General features: G+C 36.3%; 1 protein-coding gene across 6 annotated transcripts in view; it reads left to right on the top strand.

The window, feature by feature from the left end:
• PUM2 (pumilio RNA binding family member 2) overlaps positions 1-19,186 on the top strand; it is a 100,790-nt gene that overhangs the window by 50,375 nt on the left and 31,229 nt on the right. For 3 of the 6 annotated variants that reach the window (XM_047069307.1, XM_047069309.1, XM_047069310.1), the window contains exons 9-13: positions 164-306; positions 1,498-1,627; positions 12,530-12,673; positions 12,790-13,080; positions 17,253-17,489. In XM_047069307.1, coding sequence (XP_046925263.1) covers positions 164-306; positions 1,498-1,627; positions 12,530-12,673; positions 12,790-13,080; positions 17,253-17,489 — 945 coding nt within the window. The remainder of the gene's footprint in view (positions 1-163; positions 307-1,497; positions 1,628-12,529; positions 12,674-12,789; positions 13,081-17,252; positions 17,490-19,186) is intronic. The other 3 variants (XM_047069312.1, XM_047069313.1, XM_047069308.1) reach the window with 2 other exon arrangements.

Consider the following 19,186-nt stretch of genomic DNA (forward strand, 5'->3'; position numbering starts at 1 on the left):
AAAAAAGAAAGGATATAGCAGGTGTAAGTGGGTTGGGGATTATAAGGACATTTGCTTTAACTCATATACAGTGTTCCTTTTTATGATCTAATGGTAACTGATTTATCTATAAAATGTAAGTAACTTTTTTTTTGGGGGGGGCGGGGTGGGGTGTGGGGTTTAGGTCCAGCAGTGGTTCCACCTCAGTATTATGGTGTTCCATGGGGGGTGTATCCAGCCAATTTATTTCAGCAACAAGCTGCAGCTGCGGCAAACAACACAGCAAATCAGCAAGCAGCATCACAAGCTCAGCCTGGACAGCAACAGGTATAGGCCTGCCTTCATTAAATCATACCTGAAGAGTCCTTGAAATTCAATGAGTTCCTTGTTTTCAAGATGTGTGTCTTTTCATCTCCTCAGCATGTAACGTAGTACCTATATACAAGTATTGATTACATGGTGGGTTTTTTTTCTAATTGGTATCACATGAATTTAGATTTAGGTGTATTCCATTTCTACATTTTTGTTATAGAAACTGTTGAAATCTCTAGCAGATTTTAATTTTCTTTTCATCACCTTTTCAGGTGTGCTCATGTTCCTATCAAAGTAATTGCCACTTCATTTTCTTCTGGGTATTTAAGTTATTATTTTAAATATTAACTTAATACATTTCTGACTAGAAAATGATTACAGAGTACTTTATATTTTTAAGCAAGCTGGAGAAAATTGAAAAGAGGAAATATTTTCACTACTGGTTAAATTTAACTTCTTCAAAAAGAAAATGTTTATTACAATGGTTTTGGTTGGTTTTGGGTTTTTGAAATTTCTGCTGCTTTCATGTTTTGATAAACTGTTTTGATAAATGTAGAAACACTATTGGTGATTTCTGACTTCTGATTGTCAAATTCTTCATATTTATACCAAAGAAGCAACTTAATGACAAGTGTAGTGTTACTTGTCAGTTAAATTTTATTCTAAATTTCCTTTATGTGGTTTATTACTGTATTGGTGTTCTGTTGAAGCTGTCCTGTGGCTCAGTCCTTGTAGATTAGACCATGGCACCATTTAATAAATTATTTTTCAATCTATATCTTCTTTGGGCAAACATGAAAATATACTACTTGACCAATACACCTATATGTGAGGCTTATTTACAGTGAATACTGCTTGTCCTGAATTGTTCATCTATCTTTGTGAAATTAATATGATCTAAAATTTTGCCATCCCCCCCCCCCCCAAATAAATTTCTTTGGTAAGAAAAAGAGCACAAATACTAAAAATAACTTTTCGTTAAGGCCTTCAAGAATCTCTAGATGTTACTTAATAGATTGTTCTAGTTGTCATGAGCCAGTGATTGTGTTTTTGATCTTAAGTATTTTGTATTTTTTCATGCCAAATCATCGTTTTGTTGCATATAAATATGTTCGAAGAATATCCAAAGGCAATTTATTCTGGGATAAATTTATTTATCTGTTATTTTATAATTTCATTTTTAAGGAAATCATTTGTCCTTTGTAGGTTCTCCGAGCTGGAGCAGGTCAGCGCCCTCTTACTCCCAATCAGGGCCAGCAAGGGCAGCAGGCAGAATCACTTGCAGCAGCAAATCCAACTTTGGCTTTTGGTCAGGGTCTTGCTACCGGCATGCCAGGTATACAGTTAGTTAATTGTAGAAATTTGCATAGGTTTGAAATGTTAAATGTAATTGCTCACATTGAAGAGTGAAAAAATCAGAACTATCTTTAAAGTCTTGCCTACCTTGCAATAAGTTAGAACTCAGGGGCCAATAGTTGAAATCTGTATTTTTTGTGAGACCGCGATCGCGAACGTGTACTGGAATTCTCCCTACGTCCATTTTTTCTTACTCTGTATATGTCATAAACTCTAGCATTTTCTCAACATAGTCCAGAATTCTTGAAGCATGCTTCAAGAAGTAAAATCATTTGGTTAGAGTTGTCATGTTAAGACAAAACCTCTGTGCTGTTGCTGCTGAATAAGAAGGTCATTTAGTTAATATGAGAAGTTTGCAGCTAAAATTTTCCACTGTTTCATTGTGTTTAGCCAATTTATAGTATTATGAACTATTGGTATCTATAACCTGATAGCAAGTGTATACTAAAATACACCTATGAAAGCCTAATGCAAAGAAAATGATAAAACTTTATTCCCATTACCACAGTACAACTTTTAGAAGGAGCCAAAAAAATAGATTTTTGTTGTAAAGTAGATTTTCATGAAACTAGATACAAAATTACAACTTTAAGAATAATGCAAGGACAATAATTTTCTTAAACCAAGAAAAGCACTTATGTTTTTAAAGTGAAATTTAAAGCTACATTTGAATATCAGTAGATAGTGCGCCATTTCCTATTCTGTTCTCTCCTGAAGACTCACTTTCTCTCTTAAGTATCCGTTTTTTTCACTCTTAGTATATGAGTAATTATTCCTGTAACTATATAGATTACTTATTAATGAAATGTGAGTTTCAGTTTCCACTTAATTGTAATTTAGTTAAATTTTCAGATCATTTAGGAATCGTATTTAATGTATCGGAAAATATATGTGATTGAGGGTTTCTTGTATGTGTTACATGTGGCTGAATGCTTCTGTATGTTACTTTGAGAATTTCTATACTGATTGCATTCATTCTGTTATCTCTGAGATTCTAAGGTCTGATTTCATCATCTTGTCTAGCCCAGTGGCTAAAGAGAACATGTTAATATTATAGTCTCTGAAGTACAAATGATAATAGAATGGGAGTGTTCTTATTATTTTCTTTTTTTATCCCAGCTATGTACTTGCTTCGGGGAAGCTGCTTACCTGGAGCCGTGAAGCTGAAGTTGTAGACGCATGGAAGGACATGGAGGCAGGGCTAAAAGGGAACTGAACTGAAAGTTTATGAAAGATAGTACTAAGACGGCTCTGGGTTCTTCTATTTGTCTCACACTTCTTTTAAGCCTGCCTCCGTGATTCCTTTCAGTAACTCTAATATTAACTCAGTAACAATTGCAAAGTAAGACCTCCTCTTCTCCATCCTTATTTTTCTGAATTCTTTGGTGTATTTCACCATATTGACTAAGTCCAACTCTCTACAACGTTTCTCTGTCGTGACACTAGCCTCTGTGATAATTTGTTTTCCTGGATTTCCTATCTTTTTCATTGCTTTGATCAGTTTCCCTTTCCTCTGTCTAAATCCTTAAACGTGGAAGACAGTTACTTTGGACTAGATACTTTGGAATCAGATGTGCCATATTTCCGTACAACCTAGTTGAGTCATGTTGGCCAACTTTTCTCTTTGAACTTCAGTTTCAGTATTGGAACAATAGATGGTCTTTTGTGTGTGGGTGGGTGGGTGGAGACCGTCTGCTTTCATCATTTCAGCTATCATTCCTATTCCAGTAAACTAATGAGTTTACATCTACATCTTGGACTCTTTTTTGAACATCTAACATATTTCTGCCTTTGTATTGGACATTACCATGTGTATGTTCCAGCAGTCCTCAAAACTCATAGTGTCAAACAAAAAATGAACTCTCTCCCAGATTTGCTTATCTTACTGTTTATTTTAGTATTAATTTCACTGTACTCTTGAACTAGAAACTTTTGGCTTCAGGCTCAGAATCCTCTTCAACTCTTTTTTCAACGGTTTTTTTTTTTTTTTTTTTTTTTTTTATTTATTTTTGGGACAGAGAGAGACAGAGCATGAACGGGGGAGGGGCAGAGAGAGAGGGAGACACAGAATCGGAAACAGGCTCCAGGCTCCGAGCCATCAGCCCAGAGCCTGACGCGGGGCTCGAACTCACAGACCGCGAGATCGTGACCTGGCTGAAGTCGGACGCTTAACCGACTGCGCCACCCAGGCGCCCCAGAATCCTCTTCAACTCTTGATTTTCTTCTGTGCTTCGCATTCAATAATTTGTCAGTTCTTGTTCATTCTATCTCATGTTCCCTTTCTTTTTCATCTGTGCTATTCTTGTTCAGCCTCTTTCTTAACCTCCCACTAACTCTGCCTCCAATCTCTTCTGTTCATTTATCTTTTTTTATTTATCTTGAGATTATCTTGAGAGAGGGAATCCTAAACAGGCCCTGCACTGTCAGCACAAAGCCTGACATGGGGGGGGGGGGGGGCTGAATCTCACAAACCATGAGATCATGACCTGAGCGGAAATCCAGAGTCAAACACTTAACCGACTGAGCCACCCAGGCGCCCCCATTTCATCTTGTTATTCTTCTTTCAGTTAACCTTTCAAAAATATAAGTTAGTTTTATACCATTCTGGTTCTTAATATTTTGCTTAAAAAATTTTTTTTAATGTTTATTTTTGAGAGAGTGCGAGTGGGAGAGGGGCAGAGAGAGGGAGACACAGGATCCAAAACAGTCTCAAGGCAAGGCTCCAATGTGGGGCTCAAACTTAGAAACAGCGAGATCATGACTTGAGCCAAGTTGGACACCCAACCGACTGAGCCACTGAGGTGCCCCTTAGTATTTTCAATGATCTAGTCCCAAACTACTTAATTGATAGTATCCTTCCATAGTCCTGTGCTTTAACACACTAGACCATATACTACCAGCCAAAGATACTTGTATTTTTCATGCCTCTAGCCCTAGCTAATGGTTTTTAGCTTAAAATACCCTTTTACACATTTTAAGGGAAATTGGGATAGATAGAGTTTAACATTATTATTTTTTTTTTAACTCTGGTTTATAAACATTTTGTAATTAGCTTTCCTTCTCATCCTTCAGTATTCTTTGCATAAAGCCTTCCTGATCTTTCTTTCCCAGTGTGTCTTCATCAGTAATTACTCTTCTTGCACCTTTCTTTAGTTCTTCTATCTGCCTTGCATTTCATTTAGTTATTTGTGATTTCTCAATTCTGCCTTTGCTTTACCATGTTAAAGTTAGAAAATGTCTTCAAGTAGAACAACATTTTATATTTCTCTTTGAACGGAAGTTAGTAGATCAGTGTCTTGTCTCAAAACAAAGTGGCATCTTAGAATTAAGGAGGGGTGCCTGGGTGGCTCTGTCAGTTAGGTGTTTGACTTTGGCTCAGGTGGTGATCTCATGGTTTAGAAGTTCAAACCCTGTATCAGGCTCTCTGCTGTCAGCAGAGCCCGCTTTGGATTCTATGTCCCATCCCCCCACTTTGTCCCTCTCCTGCTTGCATGCTTGCTCTCTCTCACAAAAATAAACATTTAAATTTAAGGACGTAGTACATTACCTCCTCTACTAGATTGTATAGTCCTTGCATGTAGGGACCATGTCTTTTTTTTTTTTTTTTTTTAAAGCCCCTGTGTCTTACCAGACTCTCAGTAAAGAAAGATAACACAGTAGAAATTAGAAGCTTTTGAACTAAATGATTATGAAAATGCTACAAATTTAAGCTTGTCACCTACACCTAAAACAACATAGGAGGAGAATATAATAGGCTCCAATGCATACATTGGAAAGTAAGTTTCTATCTAGGAACTATAAAAGGAAGAGAATAAACCCAAAGAATTTGTAAAAGGAAACCAAATAATAAAGATGGGAGCTGATGTGAATGAAATAGGTGGCAAACATACAATTCAAAGATTTAAATTATCCCAAAAGTTATTTCTTTGAAAATACTAATAAAATTGATAAACCTCTGAGAGACTCATCCAAAAAAGATTTAAAACAAGAAGGCAGAAATACCAATACAGAAAAATTAAATAATCATTGGTGGCTATTAGGAACAATCTCACATTAGCAAATTAGTGTAGATAAAATGGACAAATAACTAGAAAAATGTAACCAAACAGACTTGAGGATATATAAAACATCTGAGGTCTGCTAACGTTAAAGAAGTGAATTAAGTAATCAAAATTTCTCCCTTAAGATTTTAGGCCAACATAAAAACTTCAGTGGTGAATACCAGGTATTCAAGGAGGAAATAATTCCAATTTTTAAGATCCTAGAAAATAGGAAAAGAAGGTATGCTTCCCAGGTCATTTTATGATACTAGTATAATCTAAATACTAACACCTGTCACATTTAATACTATCCCTATCAAAATACCACTAATATTTTTCACAGAGCTAGGACAAAGAATCCTAAAATATATATGGAATCAGAAAAGACCCCAAGTAGCCAAAGCAGTCTTGAAAAAGAAAAGGAAAGCTGGAGGCATCAGAATTCCAGACTTTAAGCTATCTTACAAAGCTGCAGTCATGAAGACAGTATAGTACTGGCAAAAACAGACACATAGATCAGTGGAACACAATAGAAAACCCCGAAATTATATGGCCAGTTAATCCTCAACAAAGCAGGAAAGAATATTTAGTGGAAAAAAGACAGTCTCTTCAACAAATGGTGTTGGGAAACCTGCCGAAGAATGAAAATGGACCACTTTGTTATACCATCACAAAAACAAATTCAAAATCAATGAGAGACCTAAATGTGAGATAGGACCCCATCAAAATCCTAGAGAACACAGGTAGCAACCTCTTTGACATCAGCTGTAGCAACTTGTTACTAGACATGTCTCTAAAGGCATGGGAAACATAAGTAAAAATGAACCATTGGGACCTCATCAGGATAAAAGCTTCTGCACAGCATAGGAAGCTGTCAACAAAACTAAAAACCTTTGGAATGGAAGAAGACATTTGCAAGTGATATATCTGATAAAGGGTTAGTATCCAAAATCTATGAAGAACTTCTCAAACCTTACACGCAAAAAGCAAATAAGCCAGTGAAGAAATGGGCAGAAGACATGAATAGACATTTTCCCAAAGAAGACATCCAGATGTCTATCAGATAACACGAAAAGATGCTTAACATCACTCATCATCAAGGAAATACAAAGCGGAACCACAATGAGGTATCACCTCACACCTGTCAGAATGGCTAAAACTAACAACACAGGAAACAACAGACGTCAGTTAGGATGCAGAGAAAGGGGAACCCTCTTGCACTGTTGGTGGGTATGCAAACTGGTGCAGCTACTCGAGAACAGTATGGAGGTTCCTCAGAAAATTGAAAATAGAACTACCCCGGGGTGCCAGTCAGTCCAGCATCCAACTCTTGATTTCGGCTCAGATCATGGTCCCAGGGTCATGGGATCTTTGCATGGCGCTTGTGCTGAGTATGGAGCCTGCTTAAGATTTTACCTCTCCTCCTCTCCCCCTCTCCCCAGCTCATGCGTGTTCCCTCCTTCCCTCCCTCCCTCCCCTCCCTCAAATAATAATAATAATATAGTAATAATAAAATAGAACTACCCTACAATCTAGCAATTGCACTACTAGGTTATTTACCCAAAGGATACAAAAAATACAGATTCACAGTGGCACATGCACCCCAATGTTTATAGCAGCATTATTAACAATAGCCAAATGTTGAAAAGAGCCCAAATGTCCACCGACTGACAAATGGGTAAAGAAGATGTGTGTGTGTGTATATGTGTATGTATGTATGTATATATGTGTATGTATATATATGTATACACACACACACACACACACACACACACACACTGGAATGTTACTCAACCATCAAAAAGAATGGAGTCTTCCCATTTACAATGACGTAGATGGAGCTAGAGTGTGTTATGCTAAGCGAAATAAGTCAGAGAAAGACAAATACCATATGATTTTACGCATATGTAGATGTAAGAAACAAAACAGATGAACATAGATGAAAGAAAAATAAAAGAAGGGAGCAAACCATAAAAGAGATTTTTAACTACAGAAAACAAATTTGCTGGAGGGGGGTGGTGGGTGGGAGGATGGGTTAAATGGGTGATGGGGATTAAGGAGGACACGTGTGATGAGCACTGGGTGTTGTATGTAAGTGATGAATCACTAAATTTTACTCCTAAAACCAGTATTACACTATACGTTAACTAGAATTTAAAAAAAAAAAAAGCTTGAAACATTAAAAAAAGAAAATAAACTTAAATATTAAAAATCACATCTGGGGCGCCTGAGTGGGTCAGTTGGTTAAGTGTCCAACTTTGGCTCAGGTCATGATCTCACGGTTTATGAGTTCGAGCCCCATGTCTGGGCTGTCTGCTGTCAGCACAGAGGCTGCTTCGGATCCTCTGGCTCAGCCTCTCTCTGACCCTCCCTTGAGGGTTCTCTCTCTCTCAAGAATAAGCATTTAAGAAAAAATAATGAAACCTGTCAGACTATACAGAAAAGGAAAATTACAGGTTAATTACTAAATTCTAAAATATTAACAGCCAGATATAGCAGTATATAATAGGATAATAATATATGATGAACAAGTTGGTTTTATCCCAGGAATTCAAGAAGTTTAGGAAGTCATATGAGGTCATTGGCACGTTCAAAGATTAAAAGAAAGCAATCACAAGAACTTCTCAAGAGAGGCAAGGAAAGCATAACAAATTTATATACTGACTCTAATAACAAGCCACTTCAACAAATTAGGATTCAAAGATAGTTTCCTTAATATGCTAAGGTGGAAATTGACACCCCCCGTGCCCCCAAATGGATAACACACTTCTGCTTTATGGGAAATAATTGGATTTTTTTAAGACGGGGAAGAAGACAATGATTCCTATTAACACTTTAGCATGTTAGAGATCCTAGCTAGTACTATAACATGAGAGAGAAATGAGAAAATTCTGTAAAGGAAGAACTAAAACTGTCAATGAATCTTTAGATCAAATATTAGAATTAACGTTCTTGTTAAGGTTTTTGGATATGAAAATCAATTTAAAAATCTTTTCAGGGGAGCGCCTGAGTGGCTCAGTCGGTTAAGCGTCCGACTTCAGCTCAGGTCATGATCTCGCAGTTTGTGAGTTTGAGCCCCCTGTCAGGCTCTGGGCTGTGGGTTGTGTCTATGTCTCCCTGCCCCTTCCCTGCTCACTTGCTCGTTCTCTCTCTCCTTCAAAAGTAAACATTAAAAAAAAATATGAAATATTTTTTGTTAACAGCATACTGTTTGAAAATGAAAAATTTTAAAGATACTTGTAGTAGTAGCAAGTACTTAGGACTAAATCTAACTTTTTAAAAGTATAAAGGAGACCTAAAGAGATACAGCTACCTTTGGTCCACTCAGCATTGAAATTTTTTTAAAATGTTTTTATGTTTAATGTTTTTTAATGTTTTCATTTTTGAGAGAGAGAGAGAGAGACAGCGCGCGAGTAGGGGCAGAGAGAGAGGGAGACACAGAATCTGAAGCAGGCTCCAGCCTCTTGAGTTTTCAGCACAGACCCCAGTGTGGGCTGGAACTCATAAACTGCAACATCATGACCTGAGCTGAAGTCGGATGCTCAACTAGCTAAACCACCCAGGCTCCTCTTGACAGGTCAGCATTTTAAATGTGTCAGTTCTCCCTATAGTTTCAGTACATATCCAACTAAAATTTCTAATAGGTTCTTTCTATGATATTTTGATAGGTGAGAAAAAAATTTAGTGAAAATGCAAAGGGTCCGTCAAGATTAAGCCACAATACTCTTAAAGGACAAAAATAAGTAAAAAGACTTGCTCTGTTCTGACTTACTCCAGAGGAAGACTAATTCTAAAGCTACAGTTAAATTCTTGCCTGGAGAGACAAACCAGTGGGACCCAATAGAGACCCCAAAGATGAAATCCCCAAAGAAACGGACACCTAATTACAAAGAAACAGAACAAAGCAGTAGGGAGGAATGACTTGTTTTACAAATAAGATGAAATAAAATTGGTTGTTTTGGAAACAAAATGAAATTGAACCCCTGCCCTATCTTGTGTTCAATAACTAACTTCGTTTGGATTTTAGACAAATGTGAAAAGTGGAATTTTAAGGCATTAGAAAATACAGGGAAATTTTGTTATAAAAATGAAATAATATTTGACATTATTACCCCAAAATTCACCATAAAGAGAATAGATTGTCAGGCTAGGGATGGAGAAAGATAATTGCAATATATTAAAACAGTGAAAACCTTTGGATACACATACGTATTTATAAGCCAGTAAGAAAAGGCAGCCTGGTAGGAAAATGAGTAAAAGACTTGAAAAAGCCTCTTCCAAGAGTAGCATATGAAGAGATGCTCAGCCTATTTAGTATGGGAAAATGAAACTCAAAACCACAACAAAATATTTCTGCATATCTTCCAGATCAGCCAGATTTAAAAGTCTGAGAATATAAAGTGTTATTAAAGTTACATGCAAGTGAGAACTCTAATAGCAAGGTAGAAGGAGTGTGAATTTACATAATCAGTGCGTCAACTACTTAGATACATACCTTGCAGTAGAGAGATAAATCCACACGTTATACACCAGGATACATGTACCAAAATGTTTATAAGCAGTACTGATGGCAGTGTCCCTAAATGGGGGAAGCAGTGTAAATGTAGAACATATAAATGCGTTTTCGTATCCATCCAACGAGCTGCTATACAATAATGGAATAATGGGCATGTATATCTGCATACAACCGCTAGTGAATCCTACATGAAAATTTTTAAATCATTCCAACCACATGAGTCTTAGGGAGGCATTTATGGGTAGTAGAGTAGTGTATAACTCTAAGAGAAAGAGAAGATTGTGGAGGAGCAGGGACATATGAGAGGTAGGGTGCTGGGCAGTTTTCTATTTCTTAACTTGGATTGTGGTTAAATTTTTGTTATTGTAGTCATTATACTGTACCTTTGGGTTTATATTCTCTGTGTGTTTATGTGTTTTATTTTACAGCAACAAATTTTAAGCGCAAAGTGTTGTGCTTTGCTAATAAAGTACGTTTTCTGATTAAGAAAAAATTAGTCTCAGCATCCCCTTTTCTTTAGCTCCCCTCTGGCCCTCCTTACATCTAAACTCCTCAGAAGCATTGTCTGTACTTGCTTGTGGTTCTTCCATTCTTGACTGAACTCACTACAGTTTGGCTTGCATCCCTCATCATAATGACTTCATGTGTCTAAGCCATTTGTCAGTTCTCAGCTTCTGATAGCTTTTAGCATCATTTAACATTGTTGATCACTCACTCTTCATTAGAATTATTTCTTCTTTGGCCTGCAGGAGACCACAGTGTTACAGCTGTTCCTTATTTTTTTTTATTTTTTTATTTTTTGTTTAATTTTTACTTTTGAGAGAGAGAGAGAGAGAGAGAGCAGGGGGAGGGGCAGAGAGAGAGAAAGAGGGAGCCGCAGAATTCGAAGTAGGCTCCAGGCTCTACGCTGTCAGCATTTAGACCAACATGGGCCTTGAACTCCCGGACCGCGAGATTCTGGCCTGAACCAAAGTCAGATGTTCAACCACCTGAGCCACCCCAGGCACCTGCCCTGACTGTTCCTTCTTCATCTCTTCCCTGGTTCCTTCTGTCTCCAGCCTCTTAATGTGAAGTACTCTGTCCATAGATCCCTTTTTAATTTTTCTTGGTGATTTCATTGTTTGTAACTCCAGCCTGGACCCTCTCCCCTAAACTTGAGACTTGTATATCCTATTTGACATCTCCAGTTGGATATTCATAATCTCTTCTCAAGATTTATCCCATTCATTCCGTGAGGAGTCAGCTTGGAAGCTCTGTATTCCCCCCCCTAGATTTTGCCTTATATGTCTGTTCAGCTGGTTCTTCTAATTTATATCCATTTATAATGAAACTAATTGCAAAAACAGAATTACCATATTTAATTAAAAACAACCTTTGCATGTGAAAGTGTTGTTAGTCTTGGCGGTGAAGGTAGTATTTAAACTTAAAATTATCAGTACCTTTTTGCAAATGGTTGTCTGAATGTTGAACCTGAGTCCTTGTCCTGTGTAAGATAGACTTTCTTAACATGACTTCTGGGAGAGGAGTAAGCTTTTCTGTCTTAAAAGTATCTCCTGTGTGTAGTTAAATTCTCTCCTGTGCATCTAGAGTGGTACTTGTTATATATTATCCCTGGAAGAATTGGCAAAATAGTCACTTTTCTCTTCAAAACAGTTACTTTTTGTTCTGTAGTTAAGATAAGGAATCTCCCCTGAGAAAAGCTTCTGTAGTTGTGAATAGTGCAGATTATCACCTGACTTGTGCTTAAGGCTATAAAACTAATTCCAGTATGATTTTTATTCAGATTTTTACTTGAGAACCTTTACAAAAAGTGTAACCTTATGATTTTAAGGTATCTTTATGTCATGATTTTTAAATGGATGCTTACAAATGAAAAGCTGAGGGAATGCTGTTAATGAATCCCTTGGTTTAGAACTTTATTAAAATTGCATAATAAACCATTCTTCTAGTGTTCTAACTACCTCACATCCCTTAGTCTTTCCATCCTCTTCTCAGAACTAATAGGTAGTATTTTTCAAATATCAGTGCTTGATGGCCTATAGTTACATATCAAAGAATGTACCTTGTTATTTTGTGGTTTGTAAATGGAAGGCATCTCTTAAAATTTAGAGAAAACAGTTTTACTTACACACTATTACAGTTTCATACATTTAGTAAGTAATACCTTCTCAAATGTGTTAACTTCTCATATCATGATTATTTAAGGATTTCATATTGTATATAATTATATTTTGTGGTTGATAAAGACAAATGTGGGGGAAATAAATATGCATGTTTTCTATAGCAAATGTTTTCATTAGTAAACATTTATTTTAATATTATCTAGGCTATCAAGTACTAGCTCCAACTGCCTATTATGATCAGACTGGTGCCTTAGTGGTTGGCCCCGGAGCAAGAACTGGCCTTGGAGCTCCAGTTCGTTTAATGGCTCCGACACCCGTTTTAATTAGTTCAGCAGCAGCACAAGCTGGTAAGTGTAACTGATGTTTTCAGGGATAATATTTTTCTGGTGTTGTTTGAGATATTTTAAAAATAGAGAGTAGTCTTTTTGGTGGTTTCAAGAAGTATCTGAAATTTATTTTCCAGCAGCAGCAGCAGCAGCTGGAGGAACTGCAAATAGTCTTACCGGCAGCACAAACGGTCTCTTTCGGCCAATTGGCACTCAGCCACCGCAGCAGCAGCAGCAGCAGCAGCCGCCGAGCACGAATCTGCAGTCTAATTCATTTTACGGGAGCACTTCTTTGACTAGTAGCTCCCAGAGCAGTTCTTTATTTTCTCACGGACCTGGCCAACCTGGAAGTACATCGCTTGGCTTTGGAAGCAGTAGCTCTTTGGGTGCTGCTATAGGCTCAGCCCTCAGTGGATTTGGTTCGTCAGGTAAGTTGCCTTTTTAAGATGAGTGTACTCTGCTAAGTGGACATGAGGTATATGTTTGTTTTTAATATGAAGATAAGTAATAGCTTATAGTGTAGAAAGGACAGGAATAAAATACCGGTTTATTTAATTTTGTAGGAAGAAAACTACCGGCTGCAAATCTTTAAGCATTTATGAATGTTTAGCTCACTTCAAGCAGCCCATCTTTTACTCAGATATAATACATTTTCCCCTGGCTTTAAGAATTATAATTTTTGTTTTATTAAGATTTGTTTGCTGATTACTAGTTCTTCCTTTTTATGTACAAAATAATGTTTGAGGAAGTAAATATTTTGCCACCTTAAATTTCTAGTGTTTTAAAATAATAGTCTTTTTGTTTTTATCAGATGTTTTATTCTTATTAAATGCTAGTCATTCATTATGGTTTTATTAGGTATAATATATAAAGTTAAAATACAGTGAAATACTCTGGTCAGAGGCCCCTAAGAAACTATCAATACGCTTATCTTCTACACTAAATAATTTAGCCTTTATCATTAAAAATTCTTCTAAAAGAATATTTCTTCCATAGCCTAGTTATATACATAATACTTAAAATTTTTAAATTTAAAATAGCTTCACAAAATAAATAATTTACCCACACAAACTGATTTTGTAACTGAGAAATGACCAGGTGAAATCAGAAGAGGCCCACATTGACTTCCTGTTGACATACCTGTGTTATCAGTCTCTGAAGGTTCCAGAGTATTCAGGAAACCCTAGTTCTGTTGGTACAATTAATTGGCAGCCTTTTCTTCATGAGGGGTAGGGCAGTTTATTCAGATCTCAAGAGGTTTTCTATTTTTAGTAAAGTCATAGAATCTTTTAATACCTGCTTCTCGTCCGTTTTCCCACCACATTAAATTATTTTCTTTTCTGGTGTGGAAAATGGCAAAACTAACATGGGCCAGTTGTTATTAAGTATGTTTGCTGGTTTTCTAAGGAAGTGACTTCTGAACTTTCAACATTCATATTTGTAAGAGGAATGATCTAAAATTGCTATAAACTTGTAGAAGCAGAATCCTTTTGTGCTACAATGAAATGCAATAGGGAAATATCATACTTGCCTAACACCAAACTACCTAAAGAATGGGCACAAGAACTTCTGAGGGAAAAATCTAATGAACTTGGAGAGTCTTCAATCTTTTAATTTTCCTACTTGAATTTTTCATTCCTTTTGGAGTTCGGTATTTTTACCTCTACCCAGGCACTCCCATCGGACTCATTTTTTGTTCCTAATACAGTTGACAAGCATTTTCTCCAAATATCCAACATGCTGAAGAAAATTGTAAGAACATATAACTTAAAAGATAAACTTTGTAGGAATGACTAGTTTCTAAACTAGAGATTATAGACTCTAAATAATCCAGGAAAAATAGAGAAGAGCTTTGATAAACCTCATTTCCCCTTTTGTAATAATATATATTGTCACTGATGGTCTGGGATGGATTTGTAGACCCCCTTATCCACTTCTTTCAAATTCTCATTTGTCTCTCAGTTGTTAGGATCATTCCCCCCAGCATTCAGGAACTGGTTGGCATGAGCATTTTGTTCCCTACAAATGTTTCCTGCAGATGCCTCCTTCCCTAAAACTGGTCTTCTTCATGCCTCCCTTATTTATAAACATTGCTTACTTAATTTTGACTACCAATCTGTATATACCTCTGTTTTACCTTGCTTCAGAGGACATTAGCAGTTGCCACCCCTGGATGCCAGTAAAAGTCTTATCATCTTCCCCTTCCTCTTGGACATTTTGTGAGAGTTCATTCAAGTGCTACGCAAGGGTACTCTTAAAAGAAGCCTACCCATTGCCGTTTCACATGATGGCAATTCCATACCTGTATGAAATCTAAAATGATAGTACGGTTATGTGCACATATACACATACAGAATCCTGTACACTGTCATTCTCTTACCTATATGATGCAATTATTAACACTTACCAGTGTTGTTATACCCCACCTTATATAACACAGGAAGCTTAGCCATTGTAATATGGTAATTAAATCAACCCTTCTACGACCCATTACTTAGAAAGTGTTGTTACAATTGAAAGTTTGAAATTTAACATGTTATATATAGTTGATAAATGATTAGTGACTCCGCTGTTGGTCTAGCCTTTTAGATCTTTTAGGTATCCTTTGTTTTCATATTTCACAGTTGCACTGTTGCAGATAATTTAGGCATATAGTAAAAGTTAAGGAGCCAGCTTGTTTAGGATTAAAATAAAGCTATTTCTGAATTACTTTTAAACGTTTGGCTTGGCCTTTCCTTTTTGGAGGAAGATACTATTTCATGTGTCAAAACTATGGTTTCTTTGGTTATTTGCCAGGGAAATGACAGTGCTACTGCTCTTATTAGAGAGCTGTTGTTTTTTTCCTTGTCAGTCAAATTGTTTTCTGAAATAAATAGGAATTTTAAGTGTAGCCCTGTATTTAGAACAATCACTTTGACAGTGTCCTTTTAAATTAGCATAGTTAACGTAGCATGTATTTACAATTTTGCCAAAAGCAACTCTAGAAGAGGTGCTTATCACGTGAGTGTTTGTTTGGTTTTGCTACTAAAATGCATATAGTTACATAGTGTTCTCTTATTAGATGATACCTTAAAATGTGCAGTTTTCTATAAAACATATCAGTCTTTCAGAAACCACACTGGCTGGTATTAAAGGTTTACTAGTGTTTTAATATTTTGCCTCATACAGTAGTGTGAGCCTTGTGTTTTTCCTTTATAAGAGTCTTGAATTTGGGAAAACCAATGTAATTGTTTGCTATCTGTATTATAAGCTTAACTTGGTCTACCCATTATGTTCTCTGCTTAATTTTTCTCTTAATTTTTCATTGTGCTCTAATGACCTATTTATAATTGACTTGAGATTAGAAAACCAAGACCTAATAGAAACTTTAAAATTCTCTTTAAAAATGTTACCATATTGGTCCGAATATAGAGCTTGTTCTTTAAAAACCTGACAGGTTAAGAAATCTAATATGAAATTCCCTTCGCTATAAAAGATATTCAGTTAAAAAACAAACCAAAAAAAGGCTAGTGTTTAGAAATAGGAAAGAAGCACTTGAAAATGTGGGCTATAAGTGAGACTTAAGATGTGGGAGTTTTGGACAGCCCTTTTAAACACTTGGTAAAGACTGATTATCCGGATATGTTGATTACTTTTTTGAGCATGCATGGCTACATGGTAATGTGGTTCTGCCATTTTTTAAAAATGATTTTGTAGAGTGCTTAAGGAAAAAAAGGACTAGAGGGTTGAATTTGGGATTAAGTAAAAGGAATTCAGTATGTAGTTTAGGAAGGTATGTGATATGAGATAATTGTGTATTTGAGGGGGAAAAAAGGCTGATTTGTCTTCACTTGAGTAAAGGGCTCATAAGACCAGTAGTAGAATCTCTGGAATGGGAGATGGAGATCCTGAGGGGTAAGTGAAAGCATGTCTTTGGTTGTGACAACAGTAATGAAAGCCATCAATTGTCTAAAAGGAAGTTTACTTTTTCATATATATTTTGTAACTTAGTTGCTGATGGATAGGGAGAATGTGTAATTTGAAAAGTGCTGAGAAGTTAGTTACCATCTGTATTTCACAACTGACTGATATTCGGGCCAATATGGACTTAAAGGACTATGGTTTGAACACAAGGTAGAAGCCAAATTAAATGTGAATGGTGAGGGAAATGTATTAATAATCTATTTATCAGTGTAATACTTTCTTGGCATTGAGTTGAAGTCTAAGAAACTGATTCCAGAGATTAGGACACTACCAAAATTTAACGTTATTGGAATTTAATCTCTAGCGTCTCCTAAAGCAGACACCTTACAATTGTAGGGTTTATAAATCATACCAGGGTATTAAAGCACAGTAATCATATGTGTCAATGGTAAATATGTGTGAAATAATAAACATATGAGTGCTCTGTTAAGTATCTGGTTACTTTATTGGGGTGCATTTATACCCTTTTATGATTAATGAAAGTTAGTTTATATAGTTATCACAGTAATTATCTTCCCCATAATGTTTCTAAAAGTAATTATTGTGATCACTTCTGTTATTTCCCAGCAAGAGTTGGGGATAGGTTTTATTCAGTTAACACTGTATGTAATTAGGGTTTTTTTTATTTCTTCTTCAGTTGGCAGTTCTGCAAGTAGTAGTGCCACAAGGAGAGAGTCTCTATCTACTAGCTCTGACTTGTACAAAAGATCTAGTAGCAGCCTAGCACCCATAGGGCAACCATTTTACAATAGTCTGGGATTTTCCTCCTCTCCAAGTCCAATAGGCATGCCTCTGCCAAGCCAAACTCCAGGACATTCACTTACGCCACCGCCATCACTTTCATCACATGGATCCTCATCCAGTTTGCATTTAGGTAAAAAAAAAAAAACAAAACCCTTTTTATTTGTATGTATACATGTAAGTGTGTTTGTGTGTGTGTTTATAATATGTGTAAAATATTTAATGTTGGATAAAACATGCCAAATTGCTTTTGCTTTTAGATACTAGCCTTTTGAAAAAGTTCTACTTTCGTGAAAATTCAAAGTGAGGGTCTAATGTACAGTAAGGTAAAGACCCCTATTGTATCTTATGTTCCTTTTATGAAATACAGTGGTGTGTTTTTTCTTGTCTGTGCTTTTGATTTGTGTGTGTTTTAGATCATCTGAAAAGTCAACTGTTGAAACATGTTAGTAAAAGAAATTTCACTATCGAAAGTTTTTGCACATCTAAAGGAAAACATTAGTCACATAGTTCTCAAACTTGAGATAGTTTACTACAATGGTTTTTGCTTTGGCCTTTGAATGCCTGGCCATTTTACCAAAGGGTGTATCAGGGTATATGAATTTAGTATGGTTGTGAGTTAGAGAATCTTATCGGTTTGGTCCATATACTTTTGAATACGTCGTTAGTTTAAGAAAAAAATGTTTTAGGTTTGTTATATCCTTGAATTTGGAGTATTTAGGACTTTTGTTTATATCTTTATATTAAAATTGCCCCCAGCCCAAGATTATTGAGTTGGTGGTTACCCCTTTTCCTCTCCAGGAAGTATTTATTCATGTAGTTAGCAGCATATATTTGAAGAGATTTTGAATATCAGGCTGTGTATGAATCCTTATCTCTTCAAGGAAAGTATTTCATTGAAAGTAGATTTTGGATTTTTATAATTTTAGTTGCCTTAATTAAAACAGAGATTCCTTTTTTTGATTTTTATGTGCTTGGAAAGATTTAAATCAGCTTGCAATTTAAAAAGTAATGTTGCTGTTGTTAGCAAATATAAGTTAGTGATTATATTTGACTCCCCCATCATTAAGGTGTAGCTATTTTTTCCTACAGCTCATTAATACATAAATGTCCACGTAACAAAGGGATCTTTTGTAGTGATCATCGTGTAAATATATGTCAGTGTGACGTGGCCTAGATTTTGAAAGACTGGTCCTGTGCCCCAAATTCTGGGTCTTTGCTCTTTTGTGGATATTAAATATATACAATTGATTAATTTATTTGGGAGGTGTCGTAAGATCTGCTGTACACTACTTGTGTAAATTTACCAGTTTTTAGCCTGACACCTTCATTTATCATCTCTTCTTGGTCATAAGGCTGCTCAGTTCCTGATTTCTGTTATTTCTACTCAGACCCACTCACTTCCACCACCCCCATGTAAGATATGCCTTTGAAACTTTGAAATGGACACAAATATTTGGAACATAACAAACCTAAGAATAGGACTTTCATAATAGTTTTGTGTTTTATTTGTTAAGATTATATTTGTCATGTCCTGTCATTTTTTTATAGGTAAGTTTCAGATCAGATTCCTGTCAACTGTTACTGCTTATGTTGTGCTTTAGAGCTTGTAAAAATGGCATTAGTTATTCTACGTAACTTGCTTAAAAATTAGAACATAATTTTTCGGGGCACTTGGGTGGCTCAGTTGGTTGAGTGTCCGACTTTGGCTCAGGTCGTGATCTTGAGATTCGTGAGTTGGAGCCCCACATCGGGCTTGCTGCTGTCAGCCTGTCACCGAAGAGCCTGCTTCAGATCTTCTGTCCCCCTCTCTCCGCCCCTCCCCTGCTT

Source organism: Lynx rufus, unplaced genomic scaffold, assembly GCF_022079265.1.
Source record: "Lynx rufus isolate CCGP_SWC_20201006 ecotype Redwood Valley unplaced genomic scaffold, mLynRuf1.p SCAF_8, whole genome shotgun sequence".
Taxonomy (NCBI): Eukaryota; Metazoa; Chordata; class Mammalia; order Carnivora; family Felidae; genus Lynx; species Lynx rufus.